Here is a 22857-nt window from a genome sequence, read left to right on the forward strand (position 1 = left end):
AATTTTTCCACCTGCTATCGATCACCTATTCCTCCAGATGGCCCGTTTATCAAGGAGTCTGTCGCAGCAGGGTACCCGTCAACTGCCCCTTCCTCGCCTAGGCCTGGCTATCCTTTGCCCACTCTTGAGGCTGTTCCTGCACCTAGTACAGCCAAACCAGCTGAGCACAGCTAGTCCTTACCCCACCCCTAGGCTGATCCTTATCACAAACAAAACCCGAGTTGATTTTCAACATTACAGCATCTGTTGTCCTGAGCAAAGTGATCTGAGGCCAGTCCCACAGGCCTCCCACTACCTTCAAACACATACTTCCCAGCGTGAGAGGACCTCCTACATCTTGGTCTCTCCCCCCCCTTTTTTAAAACATTTTTTTAAATGTTTATTTTTGAAAGAAGAATGAGAGCGGAGGAGGGGCAGAGAAAGAGGGAGACACAGAATCTGAAGCAGGCTCCAGGCTCTGAGCTGTCAGCACAGAGCCTGACACGGGGCTTGAGCCCACGGACTTTGAGATCATGACCTGAGCTAAGTTGGATGCTTAACCGACTGAGCCACCCAGGTGTCTGTCTTTACTATTTGTGTGTGTGTGTGAACGGTTTCATTGTGTGAACAATGAATGCCAAATACAGGTTTTCACGGAGAACACAGCCTCACACACAGCATACAGCTATGAAAGCTAGAGCTGGAGAACAGCACAGAGCTGTTTGTTATGGAGGAAGAGAACCTGCCTTGTGTTATGGTGTTAACTTATGTTAATTACTTAGCTGCATGATGACTTAGTGTATTGTTTTAGTATAAATGAGGGTTAACTTAGGGACTGAGGGATACATGAGCAGTTTTCCATTGGACTTAATGGTAATTATATTCTTGATATAGAATTCTATTCTCCAGGTCCATAAATTAATAAAAATACACACAGATATACATACATGTAAGGTTTTTAGACCTTTATTTTAAAAACACGGTGTACACACAACCTCCCCCCACCCCCCAATCTGATGTGGAGGCATCTGCTCCTACACATTCTTTTCCTACACATTCTTTTCCACCAGCCAGCCATGGCATATTTTGCTGCAGTTTATTCAATCATTCTCTTAGTGATGGTTGTTCACATTTTCTTTTGTCCTTATCAAAAAATACAGTATACATTGATAAACATATAATCTTAAGTACTGGCACTTTATTTTTTCTTAGGGATAGATCCCCAGGAGTGAGACTCCTGGATTAAAGAGTACGTATATATTTTTTAAATGTTTATGTAGAGAGTGAGCACAAGCAGGGAAGGGGCTGAGAGACAGGGAGAGAGAATCCCAAGCAGGCTCCATGCTGTCAGGGTGGAGCCCAACACGGGGCTCGAATTCACGAACCGTGAGATCATGACCTGAGCAGAAACCTAGAGTCGATGCTTAACCAACTGAGCCACCCAGGTGCCCTGAAGGCTACGTATATTCCTAATGTTCAGAGACAGAGTCGCAACTTACATTTCTAACAGCCGTGTGTGAGATGAATCTTCTTCCCTGCTTCCTTGCCAGTAGTAGACAAGATGACAATTTGACAAAGACAAACTTACTGGACTATAGATGTTCTGTGAATCTGTTCAGAAAGTCACATTCATGGGTGGTCACAGCACATCAATGATACTCAAAAACAAGGAAAAAGGAAGGCCAGTTCCCAGTGACAGTTCTAGTGTGTGATTCATGACTGACAGGGAGAGGAACTTGGGAATTTGAAGTCAATAGTAAGATACTTTACCTCTGAGTTAGGCAACACGTTTTTTTAGGTTGTTAAACACATAAGGAGAGATCACTGAAAAGTCTAACTTATAAAGTGTGTGTGAACCTTTAAAAGAAAGGCTTAACTTTTACTCAGGTTCCAAAGGGAAATGCTCTTGGCTGATGACAGTGAAACCCAGGGAGTGAAAATGCCTCCTTTACACAGGATGTGGCAAAAATGCATTTTTAAAGTGGGTTGTGCACGTGGACATTTGAAAAAGCACTAAGACATTTATTAATTTTTTTCTCTGAAGTCTCTGAAATGTAACATTTGTGAACCACATACACATCCTACTTTTTGTAAGACAATCCATAAAATATTAAGAGAAACAGGAGAACACAAATAAAAGCACAAGTAGTTGATGGGTTACACAGTATGTTAAAAGACAGGCATCTGTATGTAAACACCCCACTGCAAAGGAACTGCGCACGAGGGACGTGGGCACTCTCTCCAGCTGTGGTGCCTACACTGAGTGACAGCCCACAGTGGTCTTTCACTCCCTAAATCCCCGCTTAATTATCTCACTTATATATCGATGTGAATAATGCTTTTAGCAACCTCCGAAGCAAGTTAAACCTTCAACACTGTCTTCTGTTTATTGAAGAGGCAGCTGAATAACAATGGTCCGACCAACTTCCCTATACCATCAAGTAGCAGGAGAAAACATACCCTACACGCTACTAAAACTGTGACCTAGTTCATGTGGAATGCGTACTGGGTTGTAAAGGTACTGAAAGACACGTGGTGTTTAGTATGGAAAATCTTACTCATGTCCTAACTATCAGAGGACAAGAATTTCCAACTCCCAGTGACTGTTAAATTTACATGTATAGATGTAAGACAAGATTTGTGTTTTGGGGCATAATCTCATACACAGCCACTCAACTCCCGGGGTATGGTCTGCAGATCCTTTATGCTGCTGCCCAGAATAATTCAAGATTTTAAAAAGCTCACTGTAACAGGACTAAGCATGTCTATTTACAACTGGATGTACGCTTTAGCTGGGCAGAGTATCTAACTTTGGGTATAAGGCTGTTCTTAGGGGATCCTGTTTTTACATGTGTTTTGATTTGATGGATTGTATCCCCCCACCGCCCCGCGTGTCCCCGTTCCTTCAGTACCTTTGTGCGGTCTGCCCCCCACTGGAAGGGTTCGGATTTTTCCACAGAACAAGCTAGCTGCAGTCTCAGGGCTTTTCCCCCATGTGAACCCTCTGATGGACACTGAGTCGGGACTTCCTGCTGAAGGCCTTCCCACATTCAGAACACTCGTATGGTTTCTCTCCTGTATGGATTCGCAAATGTAATCTCAGGGTTGACCTCTGGCTGAATGTCTTGCCACATTCGGTACATTCATAGGGTTTCTCTCCCGTGTGAGTTCTCATGTGTATGATCAGTTGTGAGTTCTGGATAAAGGATTTTCCACATTCGCTGCACTCATAGCGTTTCTCCCCCGTGTGAATTTTCTGATGTATAATGAGGTTGGACTTTTTGAAGAAGGTTTTTGCACATTCGTTACACTCATAGGGTCGTTCTCCTGTATGAATTCTCTGGTGGGTAGTAAGTTCAAACTTCTGGGCAAATGTCTTGCCACAGTCACTGCACTCATAGGGCTTCTTCTCCATATGTGCTCTCTGGTGAACGATGAGGTTTGACTGGTGGGTGAAAGCTTTTCCGCATTCAATACATTCAAAGGGTTTCTCCCCTGTATGAATTCTTTGATGTTTAATGAGGTTTGCCTTATGGGAGAAGGTTTTCTTACACACGTTACATTCATAAGGTTTTTCTCCAGTGTGTATTCTCTTGTGACTAATGAGGAGTGACTTAAAGGAGAAAGCCTTGTCACAGTAATTACAAATAAAAGGTTGTACCAAATTTCGTATTTTCTGATGTTTAAAAATGGCTTCTTTAAAGACTTTCCCACTTTTATTATAGTCAGAGTATTCCAACCCATGATGGGTTTTCTCTTGCTTCAGATAGAGGAGTGCTTTTCCAAATCCATTACACTCATCAGCTCTCTTTCTTATATAGCTTCTATTACCATTAAGTAAGTCTGAATTAGACTTCAAGGTTTTTTCGTATAAGTCGTATTTATAGGGTACTTGCCTTAAGGAAACAAAATCTGTGCTCAGATTAAATGTTTTTTCAAAGAGATTACCTCTTTCCTCAATTGGGGTTTGGTTCTTAAAAATGATAAATGGTCTCGCCTGCTCATCTGGGTTGCTGGGGTCCCGCTCCATCTGGTCGTCAGCTTTCCACACCTCTAGGAAAGAGCACATGAGACACGCTGTCAGCCCCTTCCTGCCATGTTAGAGAATGTGAAGTCTCCACCAGTGTTCCATCGTAGGGCTGTCTCTGTGTATGGGATCCGGGCTTCCAGGATTAAAAAGTCTCCATTGCAAATTTTGCCTAGTTCTTAAGCTTGGAAAGACCAAAAAAGCCTGTGGCAAAAAAAGAATGGAAGCTGACAATGGACTCGAGTAGCACTGCCAGATTACAGAACGACCTTAAAAGGTAAAGTGAAATAAAAACAAAGGGCAGCAGACAGGGCACAAATGACGTAGGCAAGCTGACAAGTCGAGGGATGCAGGAGGTTCGGCGTGTCCCCAGGGACACGGAACAGTCAGCACAGACCAGGAGAACAAGTGGACGAAGATGCGAAGGGAACGGCAAGCAGCCTGGGCAGATGTGAGTTTAGCAACTGCCACTTAGGCTCTGAATTGCTGTGGTCAGACGGGCACTTCCTCTCCACACTCCTAGTCTCTCTCCCCGTTTTTTCTCCTCTGCTCTTGCAAGCCACACACCTTGTTAACAGCAATGCTGCTCACAGGTCTGCAGACATAATCCTCCTGCCAAGATCCAAATCTCTCATGTACAACTTTTGCAAATGGATGACAAGATCCAGAACCCATAGTCTGAAGGAAATGGAAAATAAATCCAAGGGTTCAAGATCCTTGCGACAGAATCATGTGTTTTACTTTTTTCCATTGAAACACATTTTTTTCCTTCTAATGTGTTCGATTTCTTCTCTAAACAGGTCTTGGTGCTGCTGTTACCGGAAGGAATCTTAAGGATCAGACTGACCCAGCCTTAACATTCCTGACTCTGGTGATCTTGCTGGCATTTGTGTCTAAGACAATGCATCACTCTTAGACTAAAGAAGAATCTATTACACCAATTCCATCACCTAAAATATCAAAGTCACCATTCTGGCAAACTGGGAATACGAATGAAAGAGCAGCTAATCACAAAGGTTTAAGACACGTTAGGTAAATGTCAAGGGTCAAGTGTGAGAGAAAAATGTAAAAGTTCAACAAAAAATGTTAAGCAGAGACAGACTGATAGTTGGAGGTAGGATTTTGATATCTGAGGAATCATCTGGTATTGGCCATCTTTAAAGGTTTAAGAATCTGAAAAATTGATTCTTAAAAAATATTTGAAAATAGTTCAACCCATTCATAATCCCTAGGATATGGCGTGGATTGGCTTCTGTTGCTCCTTCTCTCTTTTGACATCTTCCCCAGAAAGTTCTGACCTGACCATTCTTACTATGCTATCTATACCTCTTGTTGTTGTTCCAACTTGAAAATCACATCTGACTCGATGATATCAGAGAACTTCATAATGGAACACAGCTCCTATCTGCTTAGACCTCAGAAATCCCCCAAATAAAGAAGGTAGAACTTCAGCGTCTCCACTGTCTCTCGGCTTTAACACCTGAAGCTGCAGCCCACAACCACATGGTAGTAATTCAGAAGCTCAGAATTTTTGGTAACTGAGCAAGGACATAAATGCTAGGCCAACACGCAGCTGCACGAAAAGCTGTGCTTACCCACTGAGAGTAAATTGCTGTAATTCTCCAGCATCACGTCCATGTAAAGGATCCGCTGTGAGGGGTCCAGTTGCTCCCATTCCTCCTGAGTGAAGTCCACAGTCACATCGGTGAATGAAACCGATCCCTGAAATGGCATATTACTCAGATGGCTATTCATTCTGAAATGATGGGCATTTGGCAATGTAGGAAGGATATGTGAAAACTTATTCTTACCTTGTAAAATTTACACAGGACGCCAACTGACATCTTCACTGTTTTCTCATGTTTCCAAAAAATATGTTTATAAATAAAACATTTATGTAGATCCCCTAGATCTCTGGCACTTGCCATATACAACAGGTATCTAAGATTAATAAAATACTGTTTCTCCTCTGAAAATATGTAGAGGAAGATAAATAGGTAAACAAATACACAGTATTTAAAGTTATCTGTACAAAGATGATACTCATATTATGTTGGGGGGTATCAAGTTTAAAGAGTTAATTAAACCTTTATTTTTGAGACAGAGAAAGACAGAGCATGAATAGGGGAGGGGCAGAGAGAGAGGGAGACACAGAATCTGAAACAGGCTCCAGGCTCTGAGCTGTCAGCACAGAGCCCGACGCGGGGCTCAAACCCATGGACTGTGAGATCATGACCTGAGCCGAAGTTGGACGCTTAACCGACTGAGCCACCCAGGGGCCCCTAAACCTTTAAATATTTAAAGGCAGCAGACGAACTTCCAATTACAAGGCAAAATGTCAGACGTAAGTAGAGATCTCTCTACCATATCCAAGCCATACCAATGGTGTAAAAGCAAAAATAAACAAATGGAACTATATCAAACCAAAAAGCACCTGCACAGAATGGAAACCACCAACAGAATGAAAAGGCACCCAACTAAATGGATAAAATATTTGCAAATCATCTGATAAAACAATCCAATTAATAAATGGGCAGAATATCTGAACAGACATTTTTCCTAAGAAGACCTACATATGGCCAATGGATTCAAGAGCAGATGCTCAGCACATCACTAGAGAAATGCCAATCAAAATCACAATGAGATAATACCTCACATCTGTTAGAATGGCTGTTATCAACAAGAGATCACAAATGTTGGTGAGGATATGGAGAGAACCCTGGTGCACTGCTGGTGGAAAGGGAAACTGATACAGCCACTTAGGAACACACTATGAAGGTTCCTCAAAAGATAGAACTATCACATGATCCAACAATGTCACTTCTGGGTATTTATCCACAGAAAATAAAAACACTAACTTGAAAAGATGTATGCACACCCACATTCACTACAGCATTATTTACAATAGCCAAGATAGGGAAACTTAAGCGTCCGATAATAGACAAAGAATATGTGGCATATATACACAACGGAGTATTTCTTAGCCGTAAAAGAGAAAATCTGGCCACTTGTGACAACATGAATGGATTTTGAGGACCTCATGCTAAGTGCAGTAGACAGATACTGTATCATCTCACCTCTATGTGGAATCTAAAATAAAACACAAAAACCAAAACAACCAAGTTCATGCATACAAAGAACAGATTGGTTGTCAGGGTGGGGAATGAGCTAAATGGGGTAAAAGGGATCAAAAGGTATAAACATCCAGTTTTAAAATAAATACAACATAGGGATGTAATGTACAATGTGGTAATCACAATTAACAATACCGTATTTCATATGTGAAAGCTGCTAAGAGAACAGATCTTAAAAGTTCTCATTCCAGTAAAAAAAAAAAAAAATTATATATGGTGATGGATGTTTACCAGACTTATTCTGATCATTTACCAATATATAGAAATATCAAATAACGTGGTACACATGAAACTAATAATGCTATATGTCATTCTATCTCCATAAAAAATTAAAAATCAGGGGTGCCTGGGTGGCTCAGCCAGCTAAGCGTCTGACTTCTGCTCAGGTCATGATCTCACAGTTTGTGGTTCAAGCCCCACGTCAGGCTCTGTGCTGACAGCTAGTAGCCTGGAACCTGCTTCTGATTCTGTGTCTCCCTCTCTCTGCCCCTCCCAGACTCCTGGTCTCTCTCTGCCTCTGGAAAATAAAAATGTTAAAAAAAAATTAAAAATCAATAAAAAAGAATGTTCACAGTTAAATTTTACATAGGACCCCAGAGCCAGAAAAACAAATGCTCATCAATAGATGGATTTCTTACGGTATACTAAAATAATCGAGTCTTATAAAGCAATAAAAATGAACTAGTTCCAGCTACACAGTGAGGATTTCACAAGAGCTTCAAGAATCCTGGCTATTTTCTATTTCTTGGCCTGAATGACAACTACATGGATTTATTTATCTATACCCACTGGGCCAAATGACAGATGCAATAAGAACTTTTATATGGCTGCCAGACCAACAGGGGGATAAACCTGTGGCACATTACTTGGACTCAAGTTCTAATAATTTAGAAATGACTCTACCATCAAATATGAAAATTTTCTGTATTTCTTCTCCTTATTTTCCATACTCCATACAAACAAAAAACTCAAAAACTTGTTGATGAAACACAGTCATATACCATAGCATTAAAAGGGATGTCAAGCATGACCAACTTCAAAAACTTTTGCCCAAACAGTATATAGTTTCCATCGGGAAGGAATGTGGTATTCTGGCTAGAAAGCCTATGGTCATGAATAGAGGTAGAGCTAGCATATTTGACATCTAAACAGACCATTTTTTAATACCCCTTCCTCAACTCTTCAAACTATTAGATCCTCCTTGACTTACGATGGTTACATACTGATTAACCCATTGTAATATGAAAATATAAGTCAAAAATGTATTTTTTTAACGTTTACCTTGATTAGACGTGGTTATTCATTACCTCCTGAAAACTGATAAACTAACCACTAGCCCAGCATTCAACACCAAATTTCTTTTCCATCCCTCTTTCCCATGGCCTTCCTAAGCAAAGGTCTTCCCAGTAAGGTCACATCTTACATCACAGTTAGACGTGATCCTTCCTTATTGTGAGTTCCTGCTCAGTTTTAAACCCTGGAGTATTTTGTTTGTATCTCTTGCGGCAATCATTTTGCTTTCTTTTGTTAAAAGTGTCTTATTCCTTCCACTCTCCCCTCTAGATGTTAGATTTTTTAGCATTTTCCAAAACAACTCTCTTCAGACCAGAGAAGAGCATTAACCCCAAGAAGAACAAATACAATCACATTATGTACATCATCACAAAACTGTTAAAAATCCCAAAAGAAAAAGGAGGCACCGCCTAATAGGGCACATAAAACTGCTAGCTGATTTTTCAACAGAAACAATGTAAGCCACTAAACAACAGAGTATCTTCAAAGTACTGAAAATGCTAGAATATGAGTTGGCAAACTTTCTACAACGGGCCAAGTAGTAAATATTTTAGATTCCGCAGGCCACATGTAGTCTCAACTACAACCAATCAAGTCTGCCACTGCACCGTGAAAGCAGGCACAGGAAATACGCAAACAAATAGGCATGGCTATGTTCCAAAAAAGCCTGATTCCCGGACAATGAAATGTGAAATTCACATAATTCTCACATCGTGAAATACTATTCTTTTGATTTTTTTCATAGCCATTAAAAAAATGTAAAAACCACTCTTAGCTGTGAGCCATATAAAAGGAAGGCAGAATGCCATCTGGCTCATGGACATAGTTTAGTAGCCTGATCTAAAATGACAACTACTGCATAGTAAATGTCACATAAGTGCTAGCTTTTTTTACTGCTGTAAAACGATGTGAATATAAAGAAGACAAACATAGCAAGAATCAGTTGGATGTAAAACATCAGGGAGCAAATAAGTCAGCAAAATAAGTTATTAAAAAACGTATATATGGGATGTGGGAAGGAGGTATTAAATAATTAGCTGAAACTAATTTTTGGATGCCAGAAACCTGGGAGTTGTGACACAGAGAAAGTATTGTGTTTGGAAGGAAAATATAAATCGTGATTAGCTTTTCAAGTTTTGTTTAAAATATAAGCTAAAAAAGAGTAAGTTAAACCTTTAAAAGAAATATAAAAATATATTTTGACACACCACTAGAGGAAGAAAAATGCTCAAAGTGACAAGGAGAAGAAAACCAGTAATAAAATAAAATAGAATAAACATTTAATAAAAGGTCAAGACAAGTCTTTAAAAAAAAAAAGACTTCGGACAAGTCTTCAAAAAAAAAAAAAAAAAAGATGCAAACTTAAATAACAAAGCCTTAAAATAAAAGGTACAGAAAAGCTAGCACAGGAACATTAATAATTCATTAAAAAAATTAGTGAAAACAGAATTCCAAGAATATGTATAAATCATGACCCCAAATTCTGTCAATTCTATTTAATGTGTAAAAAATATGAAAAGAAGTGGACAGACCTGCACAAAACTTACATTATTGGCCACCTCTAAAGTGAGGAAACAATCTTTATTTTTATTTATTTATTTATTTTTTTTATTAATTTTTTTTTTCAACGTTTATTTATTTTTGGGACAGAGAGAGACATAGCATGAACGGGGGAGGGGCAGAGAGAGAGGGAGACACAGAACCGGAAACAGGCTCCAGGCTCTGAGCTATCAGCCCAGAGCCCGACGCGGGGCTCGAACTCACGGACCGCGAGATCGCGACCTGGCTGAAGTCGGACGCTTAACCGACTGCGCCACCCAGGCGCCCCGAGGAAACAATCTTTAATGGTCAACAGGATTTTAGCATTGAATAAGGTGACTTAATGCCAGGAGTGGGAGCCTGCTAAGGGAGGTCAGAACCATGATGGTGAGAAAGCGTAAGAGACAGAATTCATGTGTGAATTGTGTAACAGAACAACCTTCAATACACATAGTGTATGGAAGCAAATAAGCCAAGATGTTCAGTCTTGACTTGGATACTGTAATAGGTTGACAATTATTAGGCTGGACCATACTGAAATTGCTGACAGGCAACTGTTGTACATACAAACATTGCTATTTCATATAGCTCAGCCTAATCCATTTTCATTTGTATTTCTCTGCATTTTCACACTTCACAAAATCAAACCAAAAAAAGGTGAGAAGAACTATCTTAGGAACTGTCATGCAAACATGAATTAAAACACAAATCATCAGAAAAAAATGAAAACAGTGGATACAAAGAGCAAATCCTACAAGTTTCAGGAGACAACTAAAAGGTCACGTTCTGATAGGTAGAAAGGCCTTTGTACTTCATGACTACAACACTAAAAAGCGATCACTTCAAAATTCTGAGAAAGGAAAACAACAATAAAAGCTGGACAAATACATATAACAACTTGCAGGTATTAGCAACCACAGCACGGCTACAATTATTGAAAGAACAGCAAACATGACGGGAGGCCCACATTACCAATGATGATAAAAATGCTGCAAGAAAAGAATATATCAATCTTGAATTCTATATACAGCATAAATGTCCCTAAAGGTAATTTTTAACAGTACCACAGAGAAATAGAACTGAAGCAGCAAGTGGCACCATTGCTACATTGAAAAAATAAAAATTAACATTTGGGTCTGCAAAGCAACTGAGATTTGGGGGCAAAGTAATGAACGTAAAGAAGGCATAGAGAAGAGGGTCTAAAATTCTGCATAAAAATTCACCTCAGGTCTTTGGGTGGTTCCTAATATGTGCAAGTAGGAGGGAAAGCCTCTAGGAGAATTAGTAGAGGACAACAATTTTGTTCTGCCAGAGTTAAATTATTGGCAAAACAAAACGTAACATTCTTCAGAGCGGAAGTGTGTGTCATACACGTCTACCATACAAACAAAAATTACTAGACATGTGAAAAACAAAAATAGCACAATAAAACAATAAACAAGAGATCAACAGTCAAAAGCATATGTAGAGATAATCCGTAGGTTAGAGTTAGTACACAAGACTTCAGATTAACTGTAAAGTAATATGTTAAAGAATACAGAGAGGGGCGCCTGGCTGGCTCAGTCAGTAGAGTGTAACTCTTGATCTTGGGGTTGTGAGTTTACATAAGAGGAAAAAAAAATACAGAGAAAAAGATGGATAATGTAGATGAAGTATGGGAATATTTCAACAAAGAACTGGAATCTACAAAAGGGAAGCATATGGACATTACAGAACTGCAAAAATCGTTTTCAACTAAAATTTAAAACACACTGTATAGACTTAATAGCAGATTAGATTCAGCAGAAGAAGTGTGCACTCGAAGGCAGGCCAATAAGAAAATATCCAAACTAAAGCAGAGAGAAAAAAATGGGGGAAAAGTCAAAACATAAGAAATGTGAAGTATGGCCCAAAAGTCTAATATACTATTGCTTAAAATGCTAAAAACAAAAATATATAACGTGTAGTCTCACAGGTGGAGAAAAAAAATGGGACAGAAGCAATATTTGAGATATAACAGCTAAGAATTTTCCCCAATATGGTAAACAGCATCAACCACAAATCTAAGAAACTTAACAAAGCCCAAGCAGAATAAATGTAAAGACAAGTATACCTAAACACATCACACTCGAACTGGTGAGCGCCAGAAAAAAACAGAGTATCTTGCAAGTGGCCAAAAGAAAAAGATTCCTTTCCTTCAGGGAAAAACAATAAAAGTGAAGACTCATTTCTTAACAGAAACCACAGAAGTGAGATAAAAACAGAACGTCATCTTTAACATACTTACGGAAAAAAGAAGCCCTAGAATTCTACCCCAGGAAAAACATTTTTCAAAACAAAGGTCAAAAGGCGTATAGAGACAAATAAAAGCTGCAAGAATTCACCGCAATATACTGTATACTGTTCTTGGACCATATTGAGGTGGTATAACATTAATTCAAGGTGATTAGTATATAAGCTATAATCCCTACAGAAGCCACTTAAAAAATATACCACCTCATCATAAAAAGGGAGATGTGGCTATATTTATATTACCAGAGATAAAGAGGAGTATTCCAAAATGACAGAAGGGTAAGTCCGCCAGGAAGACAGAACAATCATAAATGTGCATGTGCTCAACACAGCTTCAAATTACATTAAGCAAAAACTGACAGAACCAGAGCAACGGATGGACAAATCCACACTGATACTATCCATCAAGGAAGCATCACAATGGAATGAAGATATTTTCAGAAACGTAAAGCCTAAAAAAATGCTCTCCCATAGCCTTTCTTAAGAAGATACTAAAAAATGTACACCAATAAAACAACAGTGACCCCAAAAAAGACAAAGACGTGGGAAGAGGCAAACAAAAGATCGATACCAGAGCTGAAGGAAATCCCCAGGAGTCTGAAAGAGACTGCAGGGTGGCAGGGATGTCTACTGATACCAAACTGCTTGTCGTACATGGGAACAGTGCAACTCAAAAGCAGGCATTTTGAGGCCCGTCATACACAAAAAGCCTACTGCCACCGTACCACCTTTTTAACCCGAGGGCAGAATGCCTGGGTGAGCCTGGCCCAGTTTCTTATTTGCACTCAGTCTGACTTGTTTTCAACGTGTGCTGGTGACATCTCCTACTTCTACCTTCCACACCAGGCTACCCTGCATCAGACGACACTCCACCTTACAAAAGCGTCCTGCTTTGATGGACTCCTGACAGTTGGCAGTTACCACTAGGCTAAGAAGCAGCGAATACAGGCAACCACCTGGTTTAATTCTATTTCTACCAGACATTCAATACCTGATTCATGCTTTGACCCTGCCAGATAGCCCAACCATGTAAGCCCTATGTTTTCCTATGTTTCTCATGACCTTGCCAATGACTTCTCCAAATGGAATTTTTGGAAATTCTCAGAAAAGTTGAAGCCAGACTGACTCAGAGACTGTATTCAGCTCATCTTCTCCTAGAAACCTTTATCCAATACCAGCAAAATTGCAGGACACGACCAGACTTATGCTTATTGGATAACTTTTGACACACTGCTTCCCCAGTAAGGCTGTATCATTTTAGACTATCACCGAAAATGCATGCGTGGTTTCATCTCTCTTTGGTTAATACTGGCTAATAAAACTTTAAAATAAACAGCGATTAAAACAGAACAAAACAAAACCCAAGTCTTGACAAAAGGGAACATGGGTGCATATAAGGACATCTTAAATCTTAGGGTCTGGAAGCAAAAGAAAAAAGAACACCAATCAGAAAGAAAATTATGCAACACAAGGCAATATAAACTCCAGTTACAGTTTCTCAAAACTAAATTTTATGTTGATGAGGCATATATGTAGATAAGTGGTAAAATCTTTAAGAAAAGCAGGGGAGGGGCACCTAGGTGGCTCAGTCAGTTAAGCATCCAACTGTTAATTTTGGCTCAGGTCACAATCTCACAGTTTGTGGGATCAAGCCCCACATCAGTCTCTGTGCTATCAGCACAGAGTCTCTCTCTCTCTGCCCCTCCCCTGCTTGCTCTCTCTCAAAATAAATAAACTTTAAAAAAAAAAAAGAAAAGAAAGAGGGGCGCCTGGGTGGCTCAGTTGGTTGAACATCTGACTTTGGCTCAGGTCATGATCTTACGGTCTGTAGGTTCGAGCCCCACATCAGGCTCTGTGACAGCTCAGAACCTGGGGTCTGCTTCTGATTCTGTGTCTCCCTCGCTCTCTGCCCCTCCCCCACTCATACTCTCTCAAAAATGAATAAAAAAACATTTTAAAAAAATTAAAAAAAAAAAAGAAAAGCAGGGGAGTAACTGACAAAAATGTCAAGATAGAGGATACCTACTAGGATGATTCAATGGGAGAATGTATCATCAAGAACAGAGAATGTTCTAATTTTTTTTAAATGTTTCTTTAGTTTTGAGACACAGACAGACAATGTGAGCAGTAGAGGGCAGAGAGAGAGGGAGACACAGAATCCAAAGTAGGCTCCAGGCTCTGAGCTGTTAGTACAGAGCCTGATGCAGGGCTTGAACTCACGAACCACGAGATCATGACCTGAGCCAAAGTGAAACGCTTAACGACTGAGCCACCCAGGCGCCCCGAGAATGTTCTAGTTCTTAACTTGGGTAAGGTACATGGGTGCCCATTTTCTTATTATTCTTTAATGCACACATATTTGTTATATATATTCTTATGATGCACATAAAAGTATTACCATGCTTTATATACTCTCTGTTCATTACACAATAAAATAATAAGGAAACTCTAAGTTTTTTTATGGAAAGACTTCAGATATGTTACTGAGTGATAAAAATACAAAATTGAGAGAATGAAAAGACAAGGCACAGATGGGGAGAAAATCTTTGCAAAACACATACCTGATAAAGGATTGGTATCCCAAATATATATAAGAATTCTTAAAAATCAACAATATGAAAACAACCTGATTTAAAAATGGGTTAAAGACCTTACTACACACCTCATCAGTGAAAATACAGAGATGGAAAATAAACATATGAAAAGATACTCAACATCGTGTCATTAAGGAACTATAAATTACAATGAAATACTGCTGCACACCTATGAGAATGGCCAAAATCGACCACACCGACAGCACCAAACGCTGGCAAGGATGTGGAGCAACAGAACTCTCACTCACTGCCCGTGCGGGTGCCACATGGCACAGCCACCCTGAAAGACATTTTGGCAGTGTCTCACAAAACCAAACCTACTCCTACCATACGATCTAGCAGTTACGCTCCTTAGTACCTACCCAAATAAGTGATTTTATCTGCACACAAAACCCTGCATGTGAATGTTTGTAGCAGCTTTATCCATAATTGTCAAAACTCGGAAGCAGCCATTCAATAGGTGAGTGGATAAATAAATGGTGGTACATCCACACAACAGAATATTATTCAATGGTAAAAAAAGATGAGCTATCAAGCCATGAAATGATATACAAGAACCTCAAATGCATATTTCTAAGTGAAAAAAACTAATGGTTACACACTGTATGACTCCAGCTATATGACATTCTGGAAAAGGCAAACCTATGCAAACAGTTAAAATGATCACCAATTTCCACAGGCTCAGGGAGGTGGGGGCTGAGGGGGTGGGGCGGGAAGGATGAATAGATGAGGCACAGGGGATTTTTAGAGCAGGAAACTATACTGTATGAAACTTCAATGGTGGGTACGTGTCATTATGTATCTGTCAAAATCCACAGAACATACAACACCAAGAATAAAACCTAATGTAAGCTACAGATTTTAAAGGGTTCATATTGGCTCATGAACAGTAGCAGGTGTACCACATTAATGCAAGATGTTAATAACAGGGTAAGCTGTGTGTGTGGAAGGAATGAAGGAATACACAAAAACCCTGTACTTTTCACTCACATCTTCTATAAACTCAAACTGCTCTAAAAAATGAAGTCTATTAATTAAAAACAAAACACATATAAACAAATCAGCATGATTAATATGCTTCCTATAATAACCTGCATTTATACTCATGTAAATATGTACATATAAACTCTGAAAAGCTACTCAAGTGGGGAGTCTGGGTGACTCAGTTGGTTAAGCGTCTGACTTCAGCTCAGGTCATGATCTCACAGTTTGTGAGTTCGAGTCCCACATCAGGCTCTGTGCTGACAGTGCAGATCCTGCTTCGGATCCTATGTCTTCCTCTCTCTGTCTCTTCCCAGCTCGTACGCACGGGCACGCATGCACACACTCTCTCTCTCAAAAATAAACAAACATTAAAAAAATAATAAAAAGTCTGGGGCGCCTGGGTGGCCCAGTCAGTTGAGTGTCTGACTTCGGCTCAGGTCATGATCTCACAGTTCGTGAGTTCGAGCCCTGCGTCAGGCTCTGTGCTGACAGCTCAGAGCCTGGAGCCTACTTCAGATTCTTTGTCTCCCTCTCCCTTGGCTCCTCCCCTGCTCACATGCTGTCTCTCTCTTTCTCAAAAACAAATAAAGATTAAAAAATAATTTTAAAAAATAATAAAAAGTAAATAAAAAAGAAAGCTACTCATGAAAGTAATGACAGTAAAGCTACTCATGAAAGCTACTCATGAAAGTAATGGTATTGTGGAGGTCTGGGGGGAGAATTTAAATACACACCCAGATATTTACTGAGTTTTTTGGCATCCTGCTAATTTGACTGAAAAAATAAGATACACACAAAATCCTGCATTTGCAGTGAAGAATGCTATACAAAATAACCAGAGTCAAACTGATAAACCCATGGTTTCTGGGGATGTTGTCCAAAACACCATCTGTATGAAGGTCCATAAAATTTACTCAGACCTGATATCAGAGAACGAAGGAGATGCCACTCATAATCAATTCAAGACAATTAACTTGGTTTGCTTTTTGGCTGCTGGTATTGATCAATTATTCTTACTACATTTTCCTTAAGTTTTGCTCATCTCTGCCTTTATGTTTCATTTTCTGGGTCCTTATAAACTTCCTCAAATGCACTGAAAAAACAAAACTAGGAAAAACAATCAACTCACCTGGGATTTGTTCATTTTTTGTAGTTTTGGGGTAAAGGCTGAGAACTATGAAGGCCGAACTGAAAGAAAAAGGAAGATACTGTTATTAATGATGTGACCTGCTTTGGAACTCCTACAATGACTTATTTACAAATCCTTACACATCATTTGGGAAAACACCACCTACTGGGAGAGTCCCTTGCCCTCTTCAGAAGGGACCTAAACAATCATGGTGGCAACACTTACCTTCAATCAAACATTATGAGACACCAGAAAAGGCCAAACTAAGACAACCCACTATCAAGAGACAAAGCAATCAACACAAACTTCAACTGATGATTATCAGACAGGGAATTTAAAATAACTATGATTCATATTTTAGAAGCTTTAATGGAAAAGGCGGACAACATAAATAAATGGGAAATTTCAGAAAAGATGAAAACTGCAAGAAAAAAATCAAATGGAAAAGAAAGCAAGAAATTACCCAAAATGAAACATAAAAACAAAGTAGAATGAAAAATTAAATAAATAGAGAATCCAAAGACTATAGTTCAATATCAAATGGCCTAACAAACATGTCATTGGAATCCCAAAAAGACAATCAAGAATGGGACAGAAGAGGTATTTGAAGACATAATGACTGAGGATTTTTAAAAAATAATGATATCAAACTATAGCTCTAAGAAACTCAAATAGTTTATCTAAACTGAATAAATACCAAACCAAACAAATATGTAAGACATCATATTCAAACCACTGAAAACCAAGGTTAAATAAAAAGTCTGGAAAGTAGCCAGAGGGAAAAATGACACATTATATAGAGGAACTACATAAAGAATCACAGTCAATTTCTCATCAAAAACTATACAAGCCAGAAGACAATGCAGTGACATCTTTAAAGTATGTATGTATGTATGTATTTAATTTATTTTTGAGAGTGTGTCATAGCAAGAGCAGAGGAGGGACAGGGAGAGAGGAAGACAGATAATGCCAAGCAGGCTCCATGCTGTCAGTGCAGAGCCCAGTGCAGGGCTCAAACTCATGATCTGTGAGATCACAACCTGAGCCAAAATCAAGAGTTGGCCACTCAAATGACTGAGCCACCGAGGCACCCCTATTTTTTATTTATTTTTTTAAGTTTATTTCTTTATTTTGAGAGAGAGAGAGAGAGAGAGAGAGAGAGAGAGAGAGAGAGAGAACAAGCAGGGAAGGGCCAGAAAGAATTCCAAGCAGCCTCTTCACTGTCATCAGAGAGCCCAATGCAGGACTTGAGCTCACAAACAGCGACCATAACCTGAGCCGAAATCAAGAGTCAGACACTTAACCAACTGAGCCACCCAGGTGCCCCTGAAGTACTTAAAAAAAAAAAAAAAAAAAAAAAAAAAAAGTGGGGCAACTATCAACCCAGTATTCTATACCCAGCAAACATATCCTTCAAAAAATGAAAGTGAAATCAAAACTTTTTGAACAAAAACAGAGAATTCATTACCAGTAGACTTGTACTAGAAGAAATATTTAAAGTAGTTTTTCAGGTAGAAGGAATATGATACCAGACAAAAACCTGGATCTACACAAGAAATAAAGATCTATGGGAATGCTTAAAATAAAGATGACTCTAAAGAAAACCTTCTTACTTTTAATCACTCTAAAAGACAAATGATTGTCAAAAAATAGCCTGTAAGTTTTGTGGGCTTACGGCATATGTAAAACTACAACATATGATAGTACAAAAGATGGGATGATGAAATTGGAGAGTATATTATTATAAAGATCTTATATTACACATAAAGCAGTAAAATATTACTTAAAGGTCCACTGTGATTAACTCCAGATTTGTATTGTAAATGCCAGGGCAACAACAAAAAAAATTTTTAAAGGGGTATAAGTGATAAGCCAATAGTGGAGGAAAAAAATGAAATCATAAAAGTACCAACTAATACAAAAGTAGTTGGAAAAAGAGTTAAATACGAATGAAGACCAACCAGGACAAGTAGAAAAAAAAACTAGCAAGATGGTAGATTTTAATTGAACCATCTTTTTTTTTTTTTTTTTTTTTTTTTTAATGTTTATTTACTTTTGAGAGAGACAGAATGCAAGTGGGTTAGGGGCAGAGAGGGAGGGAGACACAGATCTGAAGCAGGATCTAGGCTCCGAGCTGTCAGCACAGAGCCTGATGCTGGGCTCGAACTCATGAGCTGTGAGATCATGACCTGAGCCGAAGTCGGCAGCTCAACCGACTGAGCCACCCAGGGGTCCCATAATTGAACCATCTTAATAACTGGTATAAATACACCAATTAAATGATAGAGGTTGTCAAACTGGATAAAAAAAAGGAAGGCCAACTGCTTTTAACTGTTTATAAGTGGGTTTGTTTGAAATATAAAAACATAGCTAGATCAAAAGTAAAGGGATGAAAAAAAAGATATGCCTTGCAAACACTAACCAAAATAGAGTGATTATATTAATATCAAAGTAAACTTCAGAATAATATTACCAGAAATAGAGTGATATTACATAATGTCACTGTGATAAACAACACCTGGTGAATGTGTCAAACGGCCAGAAGGCATAACAATCCTAAATGTATATGTACCTAAGAAAAGCATTTCAAAATACAATAAGCAAAAATTGACAGAACTGAAAGAAAAAAAAAACAGATAAATTCACAATTATAGTTGGAGACATCAATACTCTTTTCTCAGTGACAAAACAGGTAGATAGAAAACCAGTAAGGATATAGAAGAATGGAACCACGCTATCAACCACCCTGACTCATTTTGTATTTACAGAAGACTCCACCACCAGCAGCACAATAGTCATTAAATTATATATTAAAAATTCCCAAGATAGATCATATTCTTGGCCACAAAACAAACCTTTCATTCTAAAGTGAAATTTGTAACAAAGTGTATTCTTTGATGAAAATAGACTTAAACTAGAAATCAATTACTAGATAGAGATCTGTTAATTCCTTCTTTCCAAATACTTGGAAATTAAACAACAAATTTCTAAATAACCAAGGGTTGAAAAAGGAAGTCACAAGTTTAAAAAACCCATAGAACTGAATAGAAATGAAAGCACAACATACCAAAATTTGAGGGATATAACTAAAGTAGTATTATGGCATTAAATTATTACCTATATTAACTGTAACTACAAACAGTTATAGCATTAAACTGTATTAGAAAAGAAAGATTTTAATCAATTACCGCAGTTTACACCTTAATAAAGCAGAAAAAAAATTAATTAGTTAAACCCAAATCAAGCATAAGGAACTAATAAAGTTAAGCACAGAAATCCATAAAACTCAAAACAGGGGGGTACCTGGGTGGTTCAGTAGGTTGAGCATCTGACTCTTGATTTCAGCTCAGGTCATGATCTCACAATTTGTGAGTTTGAGCCCTACTTGGGGCTCTGCGCTGACAGGGTGGAGCCTGTTGGGATTCTCTCTCTCCCCCACCCCAACCATGCACTCTCATACTTTGTCTCTCAAGATAAACAAATAAACATTTAAAAAATCCCTCAAAACAGAAAAACAATGGAGAAATTCCATAAAACCAAAACCTGGTTATTTGAAAAGATCAATAATATTGATAAACCTCTAGCCATACTGACCAAAAGGGAAAAAAAAAGGAGGGCATTAATTACCATTATCAAAAATGATGGAGGAGACACTACTACAGATGCTACAGATATTGAAGAGTTATTCTTTAATAATAAAAATAGAGGGACACCCAGGTGGCTCAGTCGGTTAAGCCTGGTGTGGGACCTGATTGTGGCTCAGGTCATGATCTCCCAGTTAGTGTGGGTTAGTGAGTTCAAGTCCTGTGTCTGGCTCTGCGCTGACAGGGCAGAGCCTGCGTAGGATTTCTCTTTCTCTCTCTCTCTCTGCCCCTCCCCTGCTCATGCTGTCTCTGTCTCTCTCAAAATAAATAAACTTAAAAACATTTTTTTAAATAATAGATAACCATTAGCTATGCTAATTAAGGAGACAAAAACAAAAAGGGGGAGAAATCCCAAATATACAAAATAAGAACAGTGGAAAATATCAACAAATACAAGAGAAAAAAATATGAAATGATGGAAAAATGATTTCATTTTCAACAATACACTACATAAGGATAAAGAAAAATGATAACCTTTTTTTTAAATGACAAACTTCTGTAAAGATGATAAAGCGCACTTAAGAAAGACAAAACAAAACAGGGCTTGAACACTGGGATGGCGTACAATATGATCCAACATCATAAAGGTGTCCATTCTCCCTAATTAAATGCAGCCATTAATCGGATAATAAAAGTATTGGCAGATTTTTAATGCAAATAATTCTAAAGTACCAGTGGAAATCATAAATCAACTTGCGTAATCTCAAAGCGGTAAAAGGCTTCTGAGTGCCATAAAAGAGCAGAGCAGTAAATTCAACTACAAATTAATTCAAAACGCCTGCAAGGCAAAACTATCAGGGAACAAAATCAAAAGGAAAATGAAAAAACATGTGCCACTTACACAAAATACCGGGAGGCTCGGGTACTCCACCCATCTGAGCCTCCGGTTTTTCCTTCAGTTGCAACTGAGATACTAGCGACGTCACAGGCTAGGTGTGAGGATTAGAGGAACACTTAGCCGAAAAGGCTTTCGCAAAGAGGTCGGAGGTCTCCTCTGGTACGCCGCATGCATCAGGAAACTTGCTGGGGCTTTCATTCCTCCCTGCACCAGGTGATGCTCGGGCACTCAGCACGCGGCTTCCGGGCGCCGCCAGGTGTGTGCGGCCCCGCCCCCGGCCTCGCCCCGCGCCCGCGGGGCCTGGTCACGCGCGCACCCGCCCGGGCTTCCGGACTCGCTCCCGCGCGACAGGAGACGCTGGCGGCCGGTCGGAGGCGCTTCTCCTGACAAAGGGAGGAAGACGAGCCCTCGCCGCCGCCCTCCCTCCCCGCCGTCTCCGCCCCCACACGTCCGGCCAGGCGGGCCCCGCCAGCCCCGTGCGGAGGACGGCGCGGGGCGGCCCCGGACACCGCCCCGAGGGTCACCGACGTCTGCAAGTCGCTGAAGTTTGGGCTCCCACCCTGCGCGGACAGGAGCCCATCCCTCATCTCCTCCTCCGCGGCCCCCAGCCCTCGCGTAGCTGCATGGCAGCCCCCCCTCATACCTGGAGGGGCACAGCCTCCACTTGTGGCCCAGTGCCAAGCCAGGTCACGGCGCCGGTCAGCGAAGATGCGCGGAGACCGGGGCCCTGTCACCCACTCGCGGCAGGAGGTGGGGGAAGGGCAGCCACCGGCGCGCTCGCAGCACTGCACATGCGCAGATGCAAGGGCTGCTAGCCGTCCCAGGGTCCTCTGAGGGGTGGTTCATCCAACCTCGGGACTACACTTCCCATAAGTCTTTGGGGCCCCGCTGTAGGGACTCTCTGGAAAGTCTTCATTTAGTTTAGCGGGTGGCAGGAGGCTAAAATAATCCCTGGCCTTGGACTGTCCATTTACCGCAGCAAGAGTTATGGATTACAACCACCTCTTCCCAGATTAAAAAAACCAAACCTGACTTTGAAAGATTACTTAGGTAATCCATGATAATGTATTTAAATTAGAAAATATGTATAAAATAAAAGCAAGTATCTAATTTCTCAAAGATAACCGTATGTAACATTAAGTGCATACATTTCTCACTTTTTAAAAATCTAATTAACCATGGGGCGCCTGGGTGGCTTAGTCCGTTAAGCGTCAGACTTCAGCTCAGGTCATGATCTCAAGGCCTGCGAGTTCGAGCCCCGCGTTGGGCTCAGTTCAGAACCTGGAGCCTTCTTCGGATTGTGTGTCTCCCTCTCTCTCTACCCTTCCCCCACTTACGCTCTGTCTCTCAAGATGTGAAGAAACGTTAAAAATATTTTTAAAAAATAAAAATAAAATTGATCAGAGGCGCTTGCGGAGCACGTGA

The 22857-nt window shown here is 39.8% G+C and overlaps 1 protein-coding gene and 1 long non-coding RNA gene across 5 annotated transcripts in view; one reads left to right on the plus strand and one right to left on the minus strand.

Moving 5' to 3' along the window:
* LOC147573379 (uncharacterized) overlaps window positions 1-5915 on the plus strand; it is a 24397-nt gene extending 18482 nt beyond the window's left edge. The window contains exon 3 of the long non-coding RNA XR_015244694.1: window positions 4807-5915. This is a non-coding gene — a long non-coding RNA (uncharacterized LOC147573379). The remainder of the gene's footprint in view (window positions 1-4806) is intronic.
* ZFP1 (ZFP1 zinc finger protein) lies at window positions 930-22234 on the minus strand. Of its 4 annotated transcripts, none has more exons than XM_086688891.1 (4): window positions 22076-22234; window positions 16951-17009; window positions 5602-5728; window positions 930-4032 (listed from the first exon to the last, which is right to left on the minus strand). In XM_086688891.1, exons 2-4 carry the CDS (start codon window positions 16963-16965, stop codon window positions 2957-2959), a joined length of 1218 nt encoding a protein of 405 aa, XP_086545017.1. In that variant the 5' UTR covers window positions 16966-17009; window positions 22076-22234; the 3' UTR covers window positions 930-2956. The 4 variants fall into 4 exon arrangements, with proteins under 4 accessions (XP_086545017.1, XP_086545018.1, XP_086545019.1 ...); XM_086688892.1 differs by lacking the exon at window positions 22076-22234 and adding an exon at window positions 21436-21812; XM_086688893.1 differs by lacking the exon at window positions 5602-5728 and having other exon boundaries at window positions 22076-22224.
* Window positions 22235-22857: the final 623 nt, after the last annotated feature.

Source organism: Puma concolor, chromosome E2 (assembly GCF_028749965.1).
Source record: "Puma concolor isolate L17-30 chromosome E2, mPumCon1.1.hap2, whole genome shotgun sequence".
Taxonomy (NCBI): domain Eukaryota; kingdom Metazoa; phylum Chordata; class Mammalia; order Carnivora; family Felidae; genus Puma; species Puma concolor.